The sequence below is a fragment of the Oreochromis niloticus genome, linkage group LG20 (assembly GCF_001858045.2).
Source record: "Oreochromis niloticus isolate F11D_XX linkage group LG20, O_niloticus_UMD_NMBU, whole genome shotgun sequence".
Classification (NCBI taxonomy): domain Eukaryota; kingdom Metazoa; phylum Chordata; class Actinopteri; order Cichliformes; family Cichlidae; genus Oreochromis; species Oreochromis niloticus.
In genome coordinates, this window is record NC_031984.2 from 35,834,372 (window position 1) to 35,848,595 (window position 14,224).

The 14,224-nt window shown below is 40.5% G+C and overlaps 1 protein-coding gene across 1 annotated transcript; it reads left to right on the top strand.

The window, feature by feature from the left end:
- Positions 1 to 11,008: 11,008 nt before the first annotated feature.
- pdyn (prodynorphin) lies at positions 11,009 to 12,679 on the top strand. The gene is made up of 3 exons (XM_025901980.1): positions 11,009 to 11,255; positions 11,492 to 11,615; positions 11,941 to 12,679. Exons 1-3 carry the CDS (start codon positions 11,197 to 11,199, stop codon positions 12,505 to 12,507), a joined length of 750 nt encoding a protein of 249 aa, XP_025757765.1. The 5' UTR covers positions 11,009 to 11,196; the 3' UTR covers positions 12,508 to 12,679.
- The last annotated feature ends 1,545 nt before the right edge of the window (positions 12,680 to 14,224 follow it).

Consider the following 14,224-nt stretch of genomic DNA (forward strand, 5'->3'; position numbering starts at 1 on the left):
AGTGATGGCAATATAATTGTTTGTTGTTCAGCAGAACAGTGTCCAGTATGTTGGCTGTTATACTTTGTTGTGTTTGAAAATAAAAGTTGGGCTCATTTTAACATCATTACAAAAAGTGTTGTTAATTATTTTTAATCATATTCAGGTTACCACAAATTGTTTTTTCATTTAGTTGAACTTGAAATGTTTGTCAGTAGGTAAACAATTAGTATTGTACAGTCAGAAATATCAAGTTATTCTTAATACTGCAGACTTGCAATGTATAAGTTGTCCTAACAGAACAGTCTTGTTAAGTAAGATTTACTTAGTTTTTTTGAGGCAACGAGTTTCCATAATTTTTTTGAGTTCTGGGAACTAAAAAAAGGCTGTACAGTGTACTCAAAATGAGTAAGTTGCCCTAACTTGGTCATCTTATGTAAACTTGATCCAATTTTTTTGAGTTCTGGGAACAAATGAGCTTGTACAGAATACTCAAAATAAATAATTTGTCCTAACTTAGTCATTTTTAGCTAAGCTTTACTCAATTTTTTTGAGGCAACGAGTTTCCATAATTTTTTTGAGTTCTGGGAACTAATTAGATTTTACAGTGCATGATTCTGAGCAGGACCATGAGAGAAGCTATGAGATAAACCATGAACATGAAGCATGAATCACTTGAAACCTGACATGACGTAGAGGGAGCAAAACAGACGATGTGACACTGAACAAAGGACAGCAGAGGACTTAAATACACAGAGGGGTAATGAGGGAAGGGGAAACACAGCTGACACAAATGAACAAGACACCACAGGGGAAGCAAAGCCAAACACACTGAACATGGAAACACAAGACTTTCAAAGTTAAACAGGAAACATGGCGAGACATCAACTGGAACACACAAGCTTGACAAAGAGAGAGGGAGCGAGAGAGGTAGGACACATAGGAGAGAAACCTACATACACAAGGATGATAACACAACTAGACTAAACTTCAACTAAACCCTAACTAAGAATAACATCACAAGAACTTAACATATTTCAATATAACGTAAGAAATCAAAAATACAAAATAAACAGAAGATGCTGGGTTGCAGACATCAGCTCAAACTTGCACACCTGTAGTTGGCTTAGATTGGGATCAGATCACCTTCATACTATAAACAAACCGCTTTGGAATCAGCCCCAGACCACCTCCTCCAACAGGTCTCAGCGTGGTTGTTTTGGTCCACACCCAAGTGCAATGTTCACATCTGGAAAAGGAACCACATCAAGAGGAAAAATAAACCACAGTTGGACTTAAATGGACCAAACACCACAGCTGTGAAAAAAGTACATTTTCTGCATTTCAGTGTGTTTGTTATGTTTGTTATGTTTTCTATGTTCTATTGTAAACAAAATACAACTTCATCACAGCTTTGTTGAAATTGGGGTTGTGCATGTGACAGCGGAGGATGTGAGGGATAAGATGAGATGGAGGCAGATGTGGTGACCTCTAAAGAGAGCAGCCTGAAGAAGAAGAAAAACACATGATGATCAGAGCCTGGAGTGTTTCTGACTGTCAGCCACAAGGAAATGAGTCAAAAGCATCAAGCTCTCGATTTCTGTTGCCTCTTTAAGCTGATGCCAGTCAAAACTATTTCAGATGTTTTTGCATGGTGGGTCTTACTTACATGGAATGTAGAAACTGTCTTACTGTTTCTACATCCCCAAACACCGCTGACTGACACGCAGCCAAAAAAACGTGACAAAGCCTCAACTATTATCTACAGATGGCTGTAAGGACATTCACAGACTGTTTATCTCTATCACATAATATATCTCCTTTAGTTTCTCAGTGACTGACTGTTAGCAACAAAGTGAATAATAATGCAATTTAACATTGGCTCTTTGCTAAGTTGTCTGTTATGTTCAAACACAACACTCGTTTATCGTTTCAGTTCTATGCTGGAATGATTCATCGGTTAGTGTTAAGAGGCTTAACAAACAAAATAAAGCGTTCCTCTGAAAATGATCAGGTCAGGTACAAGGACCGGACTAAAAATGGAAAAGCAGCAAATGTCAAAAGAGATTTTTTAATACCTTTAGAAAGTTTGGAGAACTTCTTGCTCAAGTCCACTCGACCATTTGAAATGGCAGGAAATGCTAGCACCTTAGAAGAAAACTATAAAAGATACAAGGATAGCTCAAGACCTTAACGAAGTACTCTATATTTTAAAAATCAACACAGCGTGAGTTCAGTTTGAGTCTATAAAATCCGCTGATGTATCCACGTATCATACTGGTGATAAGCAGTCGCCTTTGAGTCAGCCCAGTTTAAGGATTCACATCTCACCACAAACATTTGACCTCGAGTCAAAAACTGTTTGCTTTTTTCTGAACCTGAGTCACACTTGCATATCACGGTCACTCTGTTAGGCCATGCTTACTCCCAAAATAACTTTGTCTTTAAAAAAGATATATTAAGTGGCTGCAGCGGTGTGGGTGTGTTGCTAACACTACAGCTGAGGATGGCATACAACACGTCAGTTTAGTCAGTGAAAACATTACATATTATTTTATAGTACAACTAACTACATTAACCACATCTGACCATAAAATGATTTATCAAAAGCCATAAATAAATTCAACCACACCATATTTATCCATGATGTCATGGCAACAACAGCAAGAAAACTGACTGTATTGTTTTTTGTTTGTTTGTTTGTTGTAACTCAGGTGTAACACTTCTGTTGTTTGCTACGAGGTACCTGCTAACAGAGAGAGAGAAGGCTAAGAGGGATACATTGGGGTAAATTGTAAAGGAAGCTTATGCTGTAGACCCAAGTAGCCGGTTAGGTTTCAAATTAGAGATCAACAGATTTGACAATTGATTCTCGAGAAAATAGCATCACCATTCCTGGAAGATAGGAGGATATTAAGTTATGTCTTTGTGTTTCCTTGATGAGCATCAGTAATAAACACAGATTCTTAGATGGAACTTTAGTCCATGATTTTTATTTTTCACTGTTCTACCAGCATTAATACATGATCCTGAAACAGCACCTACGCTCTGCTTGCTGATCTCATATCAAATTTGTACACAGAATACGCTTATGATTGAATTATGCTTTTATATTTAATCTTTGTCTCAGTCTCAAACCCTTAAACACCTGCAGCTGAAAAAACAAGAAACAAAAACTATCAGAGCAGCTTATGTTTCGGAAAATAACTGGAATTTAACCTGGAAGCTGGTTTCACAGAACAGAAGTCCTAAAAATGAAGTGACCAATCATCGCGTTCATATGGATCAACCCTCCTATGAACACTTGTTTGGTTTCTCTTTGTATTGCTTCATGCTGCTGATCTTCTCACAGGTCATTTCTGTGGTTTATCAGCATTTAGTGTTTAGTGTATTTTCCTCCTTATTATTTGTGGACATCTGTCTTTATTTTGGCAGCACCTACCAAGAAAGGATTATTATTCCTGAACTTTAGAAATAATGATGAATACACACGTTTCGTTGGATTTTGTCAAATTTTTTTAAATTTCAGAACATCCCTGCACTTTTCTTTCAGTGGATTTTGAAAGTGTGAGTTTGCATCATAAGGATGTTAATGATGCACCCATAGCTGTGGCGCTTCTGTGAAAACTCTGAAAGGTTATCTACACATCACCAAGGGCTGCACAATTATTAGGCACATCATGCATGTTGTGTAACTGGTTGCAAGTCTTACTGCAGAAATCAGACTGCTTTCAAGGGTCATCTTCTGTCACATTGTGAGACTTTGCACCCTTTGTAGTTGATGTTATTATACTATTGTTTTATACGATCGGTCCTCACAGGTTAGTTCATGTGCTTGTTAAGTAGTGTGTAAAAGTAGTACGAACATTTATTTATATAAAACATCACTGATAATGAAGTACAAAGTTAAGAAGATTCCTGCAGTCCTGCATGTAACGGCCTGACACTGATTGATCGCTCAGAGACACAGTAAACCTGGCAACCTTCACTCCAATCAAGTGTTTTAAATCAATATTTCCTATAATTGCTTATTTTATTCTTTTAAATATTAACTTAAGACCCTTTTATTTCATTAAAGGTTTCTGAACCCGGTCAATAACACTTGTGAATTGTAATAATAGTTTTAGCATTTTTATTCAGGTTTTACAGTTTATTATAGAGAGACTGCCATTATGAAGATTATCAGTGGCTTACTTTTAACAACTCATAGAGGTGACTGCTGAGTTTTAGTGCTTTTGGGTTTAACTGTTGCATTCTGCACAGTCTGAACCTCCAATGTTGTTAGCAAGGCCAAGAGCATGGAAGGTGAATTAAAACTGTTCCACTGAGATGTAAAGGAAGAAAAATGGAGAAGGTGTAATTCTGAAGGAAAACATGTGAATAGTATTGTGGAGGTGAAGGGAGTGTTAGACAGAATCATGACTTTCAAGCTAGAAGTCGAAGGTGTGATATTGAATGTTGTCAGTGTGTATGCCTCAGAAGCTGGACGCCAGTTGGAAGTGAGACCTGCTACAGTGTATGGATGGAGACAGCAGGACTGACAGAAAGACAGGAGCTTTCTTTCATTTGCACAATTAGAAATATCCTGTCTCAGAGTGATGCTGAAAAACTAGTTCATGCATTTATTACTTCCAGGCTGGACTACTGTAATTCTTTATTATCAGGATGTCCTAAAAACTCCCTGAAAAGTCTTCAGTTAATCCAAAATGCTGCAGCAAGAGTCCTGACAGGGACTAGAAAGAGAGAGCAGATTTCTCCTGTTTTGGCTTCCCTTCATTGGCTTCCTGTTAAATCCAGAATTCAAAATCCTGCTCCTCACATACAAGGTCTTAAATAATCAGACCCCATCTTATCTTAATGACCTTGTAGTACCATATCACCCTATTAGAGCACTTTGCTCTCACACTGCAGGCCTACTTGTTGTTCCTAGAGTATTTAAAAGTAGAATGGGAGGCAGAGCCTTCAGTTTTCAGGCCCCTCTTCTGTGGAACCAGCTTCCAGTTTGGATTCGGGAGACAGACACTATCTCTACTTTCAAGATTAGGCTTCAAACTTTCCTTTTTGCTAAAGCATATAGTTAGGGCTGGACCAGGTGACCCTGAATCCTCCCTTAGTTATGCTGCAATAGACGTAGGCTGCCGGGGATTCCCATGATGCATTGAGTTTTTCCTTTCCAGTCACCTTTCTCACTCACTATGTGTTAATAGACCTCTCTGCATCGAATCATATCTGTTATTAATATATGTTATTATCTGTTATTAATGTGAAATAATATCATAAAAAAGTATTGGTCCCAACACAGAACGCTGCAGAATTACATGATTAATGTTTGTGTATGAAGAAGAGTCTTTGAGTACATAAACAAATTGAAATTTAGCACATTTACATGACTCATGGCAGTGCAGACGTTATGCTGTAACAGTGATTATAGTCTTTGAATATTGGAATCAGAAGTTACATTAAGATCTGGCAGGACAAGCAAACAGACAAATCTACTATCTGAGGCCAATTCAAGTAACTTTAGCTGCTGTTGTTTCTGTGCTATGAAACTCTTAGTTTCAGTTAGTCAGTTATTTCATCATCTAATGCCGAGACTGAATTGAAAAAATAGCTGATGATGTTGAAAGTAAAGCTCTCCCATCGTTACACATCGTTTATTTTAACAACTTCCAGACTCCAGTTTTGGCCACTAATCAGGAGGAATTGCATTTTACTTATCAGTCTGTATTTTGTACTGTAATGTGGTCATGTAGGGAAACCATAATCCTACAAAAGTGTAGAATTAACCTTCTGTAAGGATTACATCCTGTTAGAACAGCTACAATTTGCAGCTTGACCAGTCTTTCAATGAAATTAAAACCAATGGGAAAAAAATTAAAGCTAGATGAATGCAGGTGAAAAAGTATGTCATGGTAACCATAGTAACTGTTGTGTTCTATGCTCCAATTCAATTACAGATCCAAGGGAGTTACTTTGTTTCTCAGATTTATCTTGTACTCTGTAGAGCAAAGCATTCAGAGTTTCAGGGTCTGTTCTTCTCCGTGCGGAGGAGGGCTTGCTGGTAGAAAAAACAGTTTGTGTGCTCATCTGACCATCTTTCACAAAAACGGGCCTAGAATCCCGAAGGTGTATTCTTTTTCTGTGCATGAGACAGGAAGTGATTAGTCACATTGAACACAACTGGGTCTAAGTGGCGTCATCAAAATAGCTACCACCTATGAAACCAAATAGTGTCAGATGTTGATAGAAGAACTCAAACGGTTTCCTACAGTTGTGTTAGCAACAGTTCAGGATTAACGAAACCCGCAAACCTTAATAAAAGACTTTTACTTTAAAAAACAGAAAGCCGAGCGGCTAAGCCTTGCTGCAGGGGCTGGAGGGCTACAGCATCAACCAGAGTGTCTGTAGACACATGTCAGTGTCTTGTGTCAACTGACAAAAATAAAACACTAACATTTCAGTCAGTGGGATTAAGGAGGTCTTCAAAGTGTTCCTTAAACCACCCAACATGTTGAGGAACCAGACTGGCAGCTTGTTGAAGGTTATCCTGCCTCACACCCGAAGATAGCCTGAAAAGGTTCCAGGTCCCCTATGACTCTAATGAATAGGATTTTATAATAACAGTGAATAATAATAATATTATTAAAAAGATAATTACCCTACTTCAATCCCTATACAACTGAATGTGGACAAAGCACTTGCAGCAGTTGTATAGGGATTGAATGGCCCATAGTAATGAGCTGATCGCCGTCTGATCCAACTCACCACCAGGTGGTGATCAGTTGACAGCTCACCCCCTCTTTACCAGAACATACGGCTGCAGATCTGATGATGTGATTGCAAAATCGATCATCGACCTATGACCTAGGGTGTCCTGGTGCCACATGCACACCATAATGAACAAACTGTGCTTTGAACAGAAGTCAAATAACAAAACACCACTTGGGTCCAAGCAGGCTGTTCCTCCCAAATGCAACTTTCCAGGCCTCACTGTCATTGCCCACATGAGCATGGAAGTCTCCCAGGAGGACCACAGACTCTCCAAGTAGAGCACATTTGAATGCCCCTCACAGAGACTCCAAGAAGACCAAGGACTCTGAGCTGTCAGGGTCCAGTCGGGACCTGTTCCCCAAACCAAAGGCATAGGGAACCAGCCCTCTCATCTAATTGGAGTCACTGAACTAGACTTTTGAGTTGCCTTTTCAGAGCTCTAGGGTGCGACCAAATATTTTCAGGTAACAAAAAAAAAAAAAAAACATCTCTGCAACTCTCCGTGTGGTCAACAACAGACACACATTATGCCCCTATCGTGGACTAAACCAATCAGAGATAGTCAGGGGCGGGACCTCTCTGATTGGCCGTGGTCCAGTTGAAAGTGCAGGTGGAAGAGAGAGGTGAGTAGCTTGAATAAAGTGATATCAATTCATTAACGGATTCCACACAAAGACGTAAACACAGAGCGGACCGACGCATCAGAATCAGCTTTGTCTTTCTCGCCTTTCTCACCCCACGGCCTGAACACGGACACGCTGTCGGAGCTCAGCGATTCTGATGCGTCGGGTCCGCGCTGTTTCCTCTTTTTTGCGCTGATTCTGAGCTGCAGGTTTTGTCTCTCCAACCAAAATTCGCCGAGCCAGCAGCAAAAGAAGCAGCAAACTACGCTTCACATTTGATCGATGTCGTCATGAATTCCCTCTGACTTTTGCTGTTTTGCTTCCACCATGATAAAAATCACACTTCATGCACAGCTCTCTCTCTCTCTCTCTCTCTCTGTACTTCAAGAACAGTTTCCGTCTCAAATCTCTGTTTTCTGCATTATTCATTGGCTTATTACCCACCAGTCTACCGTTGTTTGCAGCGCTGTCGGCCGCTGTCTTTTTCTTTTCTTTTTCTTTTTTTCACTTAAATGACCTCGGACAAGAAAGCCTAATTTCTGCTGTTCAATACTGAAGAAATTTAAACTTCTTAAAATTATGCAAAATTACAGAATATTGCAGAATATTTTTAAGGTTATCTGCTATAAAACGCCAGACCAGGAAAATCTGCTTCATGTTTTTCTGTGTTTTATTCTCAGTTACTTTGACACAAAGGCATCTGCTGTGATGTTCACAGTTCTGATGAAGTCTCTGCGGTGTTAAGCGATGTGGTTGAAAAATTTGAGTGCGCCTAACTTTTGTGTCGGTACGCCTAAATTTTTAAAGTTAGGCGTACCGGCGCGCCCATGTCAAAAAGTTAGTCTAGAGCCCTGCTTTTTGGTGTTGTGTCGTAAATGGAATGAAGTCTGCCAATAGAATTAAATGTCACTATGTGTAATGTTGACATTTATTAGACTAAGAAATCAACTTTTTTAAGTAAAAGGCTGGGTGTGATACCAAAAACAGATGTAGACTGTGTCAGCACATTGTTATTCCATCATCATGTTTCCATATAGAAATACTGAGAAGACTCACAGTCAGGTGGTCTTCACTTCAAACTTGAACCTGATGAACCTGAACTGTCATGCTTGATCTGTTTCACTGGATCCTTTCACTGTAAAACAAAGACTGGCTGGATTTGCTACTGCTTATCACATAAACAAACCTTTAGGTGTTTACAGACCATGTGGGTCACATGAATAACCAAGAAATACAGTGGGTGTAACTCAGCTGAGAGGTAGAGGAGGGGTTGACATAGTCTTATTTTTTAACTTCCTGAAAACTTTATTATTGTTACTGTTACTTGAAAACCTTTAAATTCTAAAACATACACTTTGCACCCACACACTGAACCACGAACACTCAAACCCCAAAGTTACAGCCACCCCAGTAACCCTCCTCCACCTCCTAGACCTCAATGCACCATTATCAACTTAATAAATAGTGGTGAAAAATCAGGGACGTGTGTTTTTTGACAGAACGAAAAGTCAAGGGATGTTGGCTACATTTGTACCCTGGAGATGGCACTGCCCCCTGAACCCACTGCACTACCCCTGCCCTGCAGCCGAGCCACAGACCACACATCACCTCAGTTTGTTTCCCATATGAGAACATTTCATTTTTTTATTTGGTTAGACAGCAAAACTACCTGGTTAGTGTTATCAGAAGATGATGACCTCTGTGAGGTCTCGGACATCATTAGCAACTCTACACATAGTGTTAATGCTTTGCTATCACAATACAGAATTTATGGCTTTTCTCCAAACTGTTAGCTTTTCAAATAACAAAAAGTAAACACTGTAACAGCTCACATTAAAAGCACTTACATTTTTTAAGCAATTTCATTTTTATTCAAACACTGGGTTAATTGGTATTAATGACGCCTGATGCAGGGTTAACATTTAATCATTAGCACCGGTTCACAGCAGAAACATTTTTAGTAAAATACAACTTCACAATAAAGCTTTACCACAGTGATAAAAGTGTGTGACAGGTCAGCTTAGATCAGTAATGACACTAATCTGGGGTTTTGTAAAATCCACTCGTTAATGGGAATACTAATTCACCTGCAACATGAAACAGCAGCAGGATCCTGTCATGAATGAAGAGAGACTTTCACGCATTCTAACCTGATTATTTACAGTAAATTAACCTCAACAGACAACTGAAAATGATACTGTACACTTCAGACTGTCACGAGGAGTCACAGTTCATACGCTATTATTTAACAGTTAGTTAGGATTATAAATAGTTACCAATAAGCAGATTTTTCTCTCTCTGATAAAGTACTGTTGTTCAGCTAATGTGTGCAGATTTACTGGACACAGTGTGGGTGGTGCTATTTATGTTCTCATTATCCAGGTATACACAAGTATGACAGCAGGAAGAAATCTAACACGTGATTTCATGTCAGAATAAATTATTTTTGTTTGTTTTCTTTACCTGAGCTTCCAGGACTTTTAGGTGAAACTGGAAACTCTGCTTGCCATCAGTCAACACAGGCAGCTGTTGGGGACCCCAGACCAGTGTGGGGACCAAGGGCTGACAAACTTTAAACTACATCACTGACAATGTGCACGATGTCTGAGGGCTTGATGTCCTCTAGTGGACCCTGTGTTCACTGCCCACTACTGTGGTATTCTATGGCAAATGCCAGTTTGTCATAGAATTGGCAGGTGAAAAGCACTGGTGTTCTCACTGGCTTTGAAGAAGCCATTGAGAACGTTATGTTGCCTGGTTCTTCACTGGGTCAGTGTTTTTTGGGGGGAGGCACTTCCATGGAGGGACACAAGACCTCTACAAACTGTGCAATGACATCCTTGGACCCACTGTCAGACCCTACACTGATGCGGTGCGCCCTGGGTTCTTCCTGATGCATGACTATGCAGGCAGTTCCTGGAGGATGAAGGAACAGATACCAGTGACTGGCCCCTATGGTCGCCTGATCTAAATCTATTAGAACACCTCTGGGACATTATGTTCATGTCCATCCTCTGGCACCAGGCTGCACTTCAGAATGTTCAGGAGCTCAGTGATCCCCCAGGATACCATTCGCCAGTTCATTAGGAGCATGCTCCGACGACGAAGGAGCCTTTTGAGTTGCTGCAATAATTTTTTGGCAAACTGAACTAGCGTGCCATATCCTTTTTTCACTTTGATTTTTAGGTTGTCTTTGAATTCAGCACTCAGATCCATCCAACAATGTGGCATCCTTTTGTCCCTAGTCCATATGAGTCTAGATACCCAGCATGATTTTTTTAATTAAAGCGTTCCTTTAATTATTTTTGAGCAACGTAAAATGTTAATAGGGCGTTGTTTTGGCGGTGGTGGAGTCTGATTATTTACATAAGATAACGGTGGTGAACCTGGAGGGGCCTTATGTGTCTAGAACCCCAGAGGATTTGCCGCTGACTGAAAAGCTCTGTTTTGACGCACAATGGTCACTTTTGGATCCATTTCCTGCTCAGTTCAGATATATGGTGTTCTACAGAAAAAGAAAAATCATTTTCTTATTGATGTCAGTATGATTTACAGCCAAGGGTTTGGTCACTTCAGAGATGGAATGATGACAATAATGATGTGCTGATGGGATGAACCGCGCTGCTACTCCTGTCTCTGTGTGGGCGTTGTTAAAACTCCTGAAGCGGGGAGGCAGTGCGTTTATTTACGCAGTATATTTCCCTCCTATTGGTCCGATTATAGAAGCTGTTCTGATGACACAGCCAAATCTCCAGTAATAAAAAGATAGACGCCAGGACGCGCTAGAGAAACGGGTGTCGGAGGGCGGACAGCGAGCAGTTTCATGGTAGATGTGCCTCTGCGACTCTTAACAAGGCTGGAAGTATCGGTCCGATTCCTGAGGTACCGAGTCTGGTTTTTACACTTTTTCTTTCTCTCAAACTTTAATTTAGAGAACATTTTATTTCCATTTTATTGATATTGATAACAAATAGAAGAAGGAACATAAAAACTTGGGCGTTCCGCTAACGTGATTCTCAGTTTCAGTAATTCCTTTAATTCCAGTCTGGTTAAACATTTGATGTGGTGTTTCTCTCCCCTCACTGACTCTGTGTGTGTGTGTCGGGATGTTTTTAAAGAATGGAGTGGTATGTCCTGGTGCTGATGCTGAGCTTGCCGCCCTGCATCCACACAGATTGTTCTTCACAGTGTCAGAAATGCGCGCAGCAAATCCTCAGCCCCGATGAAGCTTACAGCAGCCTGGTAAGAAAGTTCAAACGGGAAATTTAAGATGACTTCAGAATCTTGTTGCTAATCCCAAATGATGGAAAATTCTTCGGTGTGTTATTCTAATTGTAATCATCTAAATTCTGGAGTTAAAAAGCAGGAAAAACATTGATAAAATCTTGGAAGTGCAGCAGCCTGTGTGTATATATAGTTTTGAAATTTCCCGTTTGGCTGGGAAGTAAGGCGCATACGCCAAGCTTTTCCAAAAACATAACCCACAAGTGGGAAATGTAACGTGCGCTCAGGTATAGTGCGCCCTGCTAATGTTGCCTGGTTTCCCGATCTTGTCTGTGTCCTGCAGTCGTGCAGCGCCGAGTGTGAGGGCCAGCTGGAGAGCTGCAGCCAGGCTCCGCGGTTGGCCGACTTCAGCCAGGATGAGGCTGCTGCGGAGGAGGAGAGCCAGCAGGCGGATCTGGTCAAACGCTACGGCGGCTTCATCAAGAGGATCGACAAGAACAAGAATAAAATATTCACCTCTCCGTGGCGCGACAATTACATCCTGAAAGCTGCCTCGCTGCCCAAGAAATATGAGCTTTTTTTGAAGAAGCTGGAAGATAGAGACGCAGACACAGCGGAGCAGGAAGACGACACTCCAGAGGATCACGTCCTCCGCGGTTATGTTAAACGTTACGGCGGCTTTTTACGGAAATTCGGCCCTAAGTCAAAAAGAAGTAGTTCCGTGGAGCAGGAGAACCAGGAGCCCGAGGAGCTGCAGAAGCGCTACGGAGGCTTCATGAGGAGAGTCCGACCAAAGTTGAACAACCTGAAGTGGGACAAGCGGTACGGAGGGTTTCTGCGTCGTCACTTCAAAATCTCTATGCGCTCAGTGGAGGAGCCCTATTTCTCCTATGACGAGCTGACCCTATAGACACAGTCGCAGGAGAACTCAAAGGAACTTGCACAGGTTTACTTGAAATGCCATAACTGAAGTATCATATGCCTGCTGAGCTTGCCTAGATTCGGCTGCCTTCTGTGTAACATTTGTGTTATTTGCATCATCGCCTTTCCTTCAATAAATGCTTGTTTAATAAAATCATAAATAAATTCACCCTCTTTTTTAATGTATTATATTGTTTTACAGATAAGTAGGACGAAATGGCGCGATGTTCGCTTTGAGAGCGATTTAACAATTTTCCGTTGTTGTTTTTCTTGTTGCGGGCAGGCCGCTGTTTGCTCTCTCAGGATGGTTGGTTTTGTCCTAAATTTGAATTTTCCAGTAAAACGATGTAGGCTTTGTGTCAGTGTTTCCGTTTTATTATTCAAAACAATACTTGACTTAATACATTAGCCTACTTAAGTTAATTTTAAAAACAATATATATAATTAATATTAACAAACAATGAAAATAATTCTGTTTACTTCTAACGACAACAAAAATCAAGGCCAACTCACTGTGTACAGTTTAATTAGCATCAGTCGGCTGCTGTCTGCGGACTGCACTTTGAGACTTTACAGAATCTAAATGCCAACTACCTGAATATTTATTATTATTATTATATTAGTTTATTATCGTTATTATTGTTGTTGTTGTGGTTACACATTTTCCCAAGTTTTCCAAAATATAGATAAACAGTTTTTACAGGATGAAAATAACAGGAGCGCAAATGCCAAGAATTTGATCCTGAGACAGAAAACTGATGAACCTGCGAAGTCATTAAAACAGGATGTTCTTGCGCCACGTTGTGGGCAAGCGTCAGAAGTCTTTCCCCAGAACAGGAGTTAAAGCACTTTAATAATAGGCGTCATTTACGATGAATGAATGTGAATTAGCTCATTTCTGTACCAGAGAAGAATATGCAGATTTTATTAATTCCCTTTCTTATTATAAAGAGAAGAAAAAAAAAGGAAAAAATAGAAATAGACTCGTTTGACATTTTTCTATTCTTACTGAACAAATTATTTTCAGTACTAGCTTTAGCATATCTCTCTCACTGTGCATGGCTAATTTACAATGACAAGTTATAAAACATAAACAGCATATCTGTTCTGTGCGATGAAGCCAGGCGTGCCTGTAGGAAACCCACAAAGGTACAGGAAAAATCCACAGAAGGCCCCGGCTGATCAAGAGGTTTTTCCTGAGAGGCAACAGTGCCAATCACTGGTGATTACCTAAAAATTTATAGTGTTCAGTTGAAGAATGTTAATTCAGTTTTAATTTCAGTTATACATGTAAAGAGATCCATCCATCCTCCCCTGCTTAGCCTCAGACGGCAGAGCCGATTCCAGCTGCCAAAGGACAAGATGTAGGTACAGCCATGACCCCGGGCTAACACAGAGAGACAGACAACTCTTTGTACCTATTGACAATTTAGATTCACCAACTAACCCAACCCCACTGACTGCATGTCTTTGGACTGTGGGAGGAAGCCAGAGTGGAGAGAACAGGGGGAGAACAGGGGGAGTCAAACTCAGGATCTTCTTACTGTGAGGCAACAGTGTGACCCACCGGGCCACCTGCTGCCCACGCAGACAAATGATCAAACAAAGACTAGACAAAGATAACCGGCTTCTCGTCCTATGGTAGCTGGGAAAGCTTTTAGCCCTCCTGTGATTCTGGTAGATGAATGGATGGACAAAGTAACTGA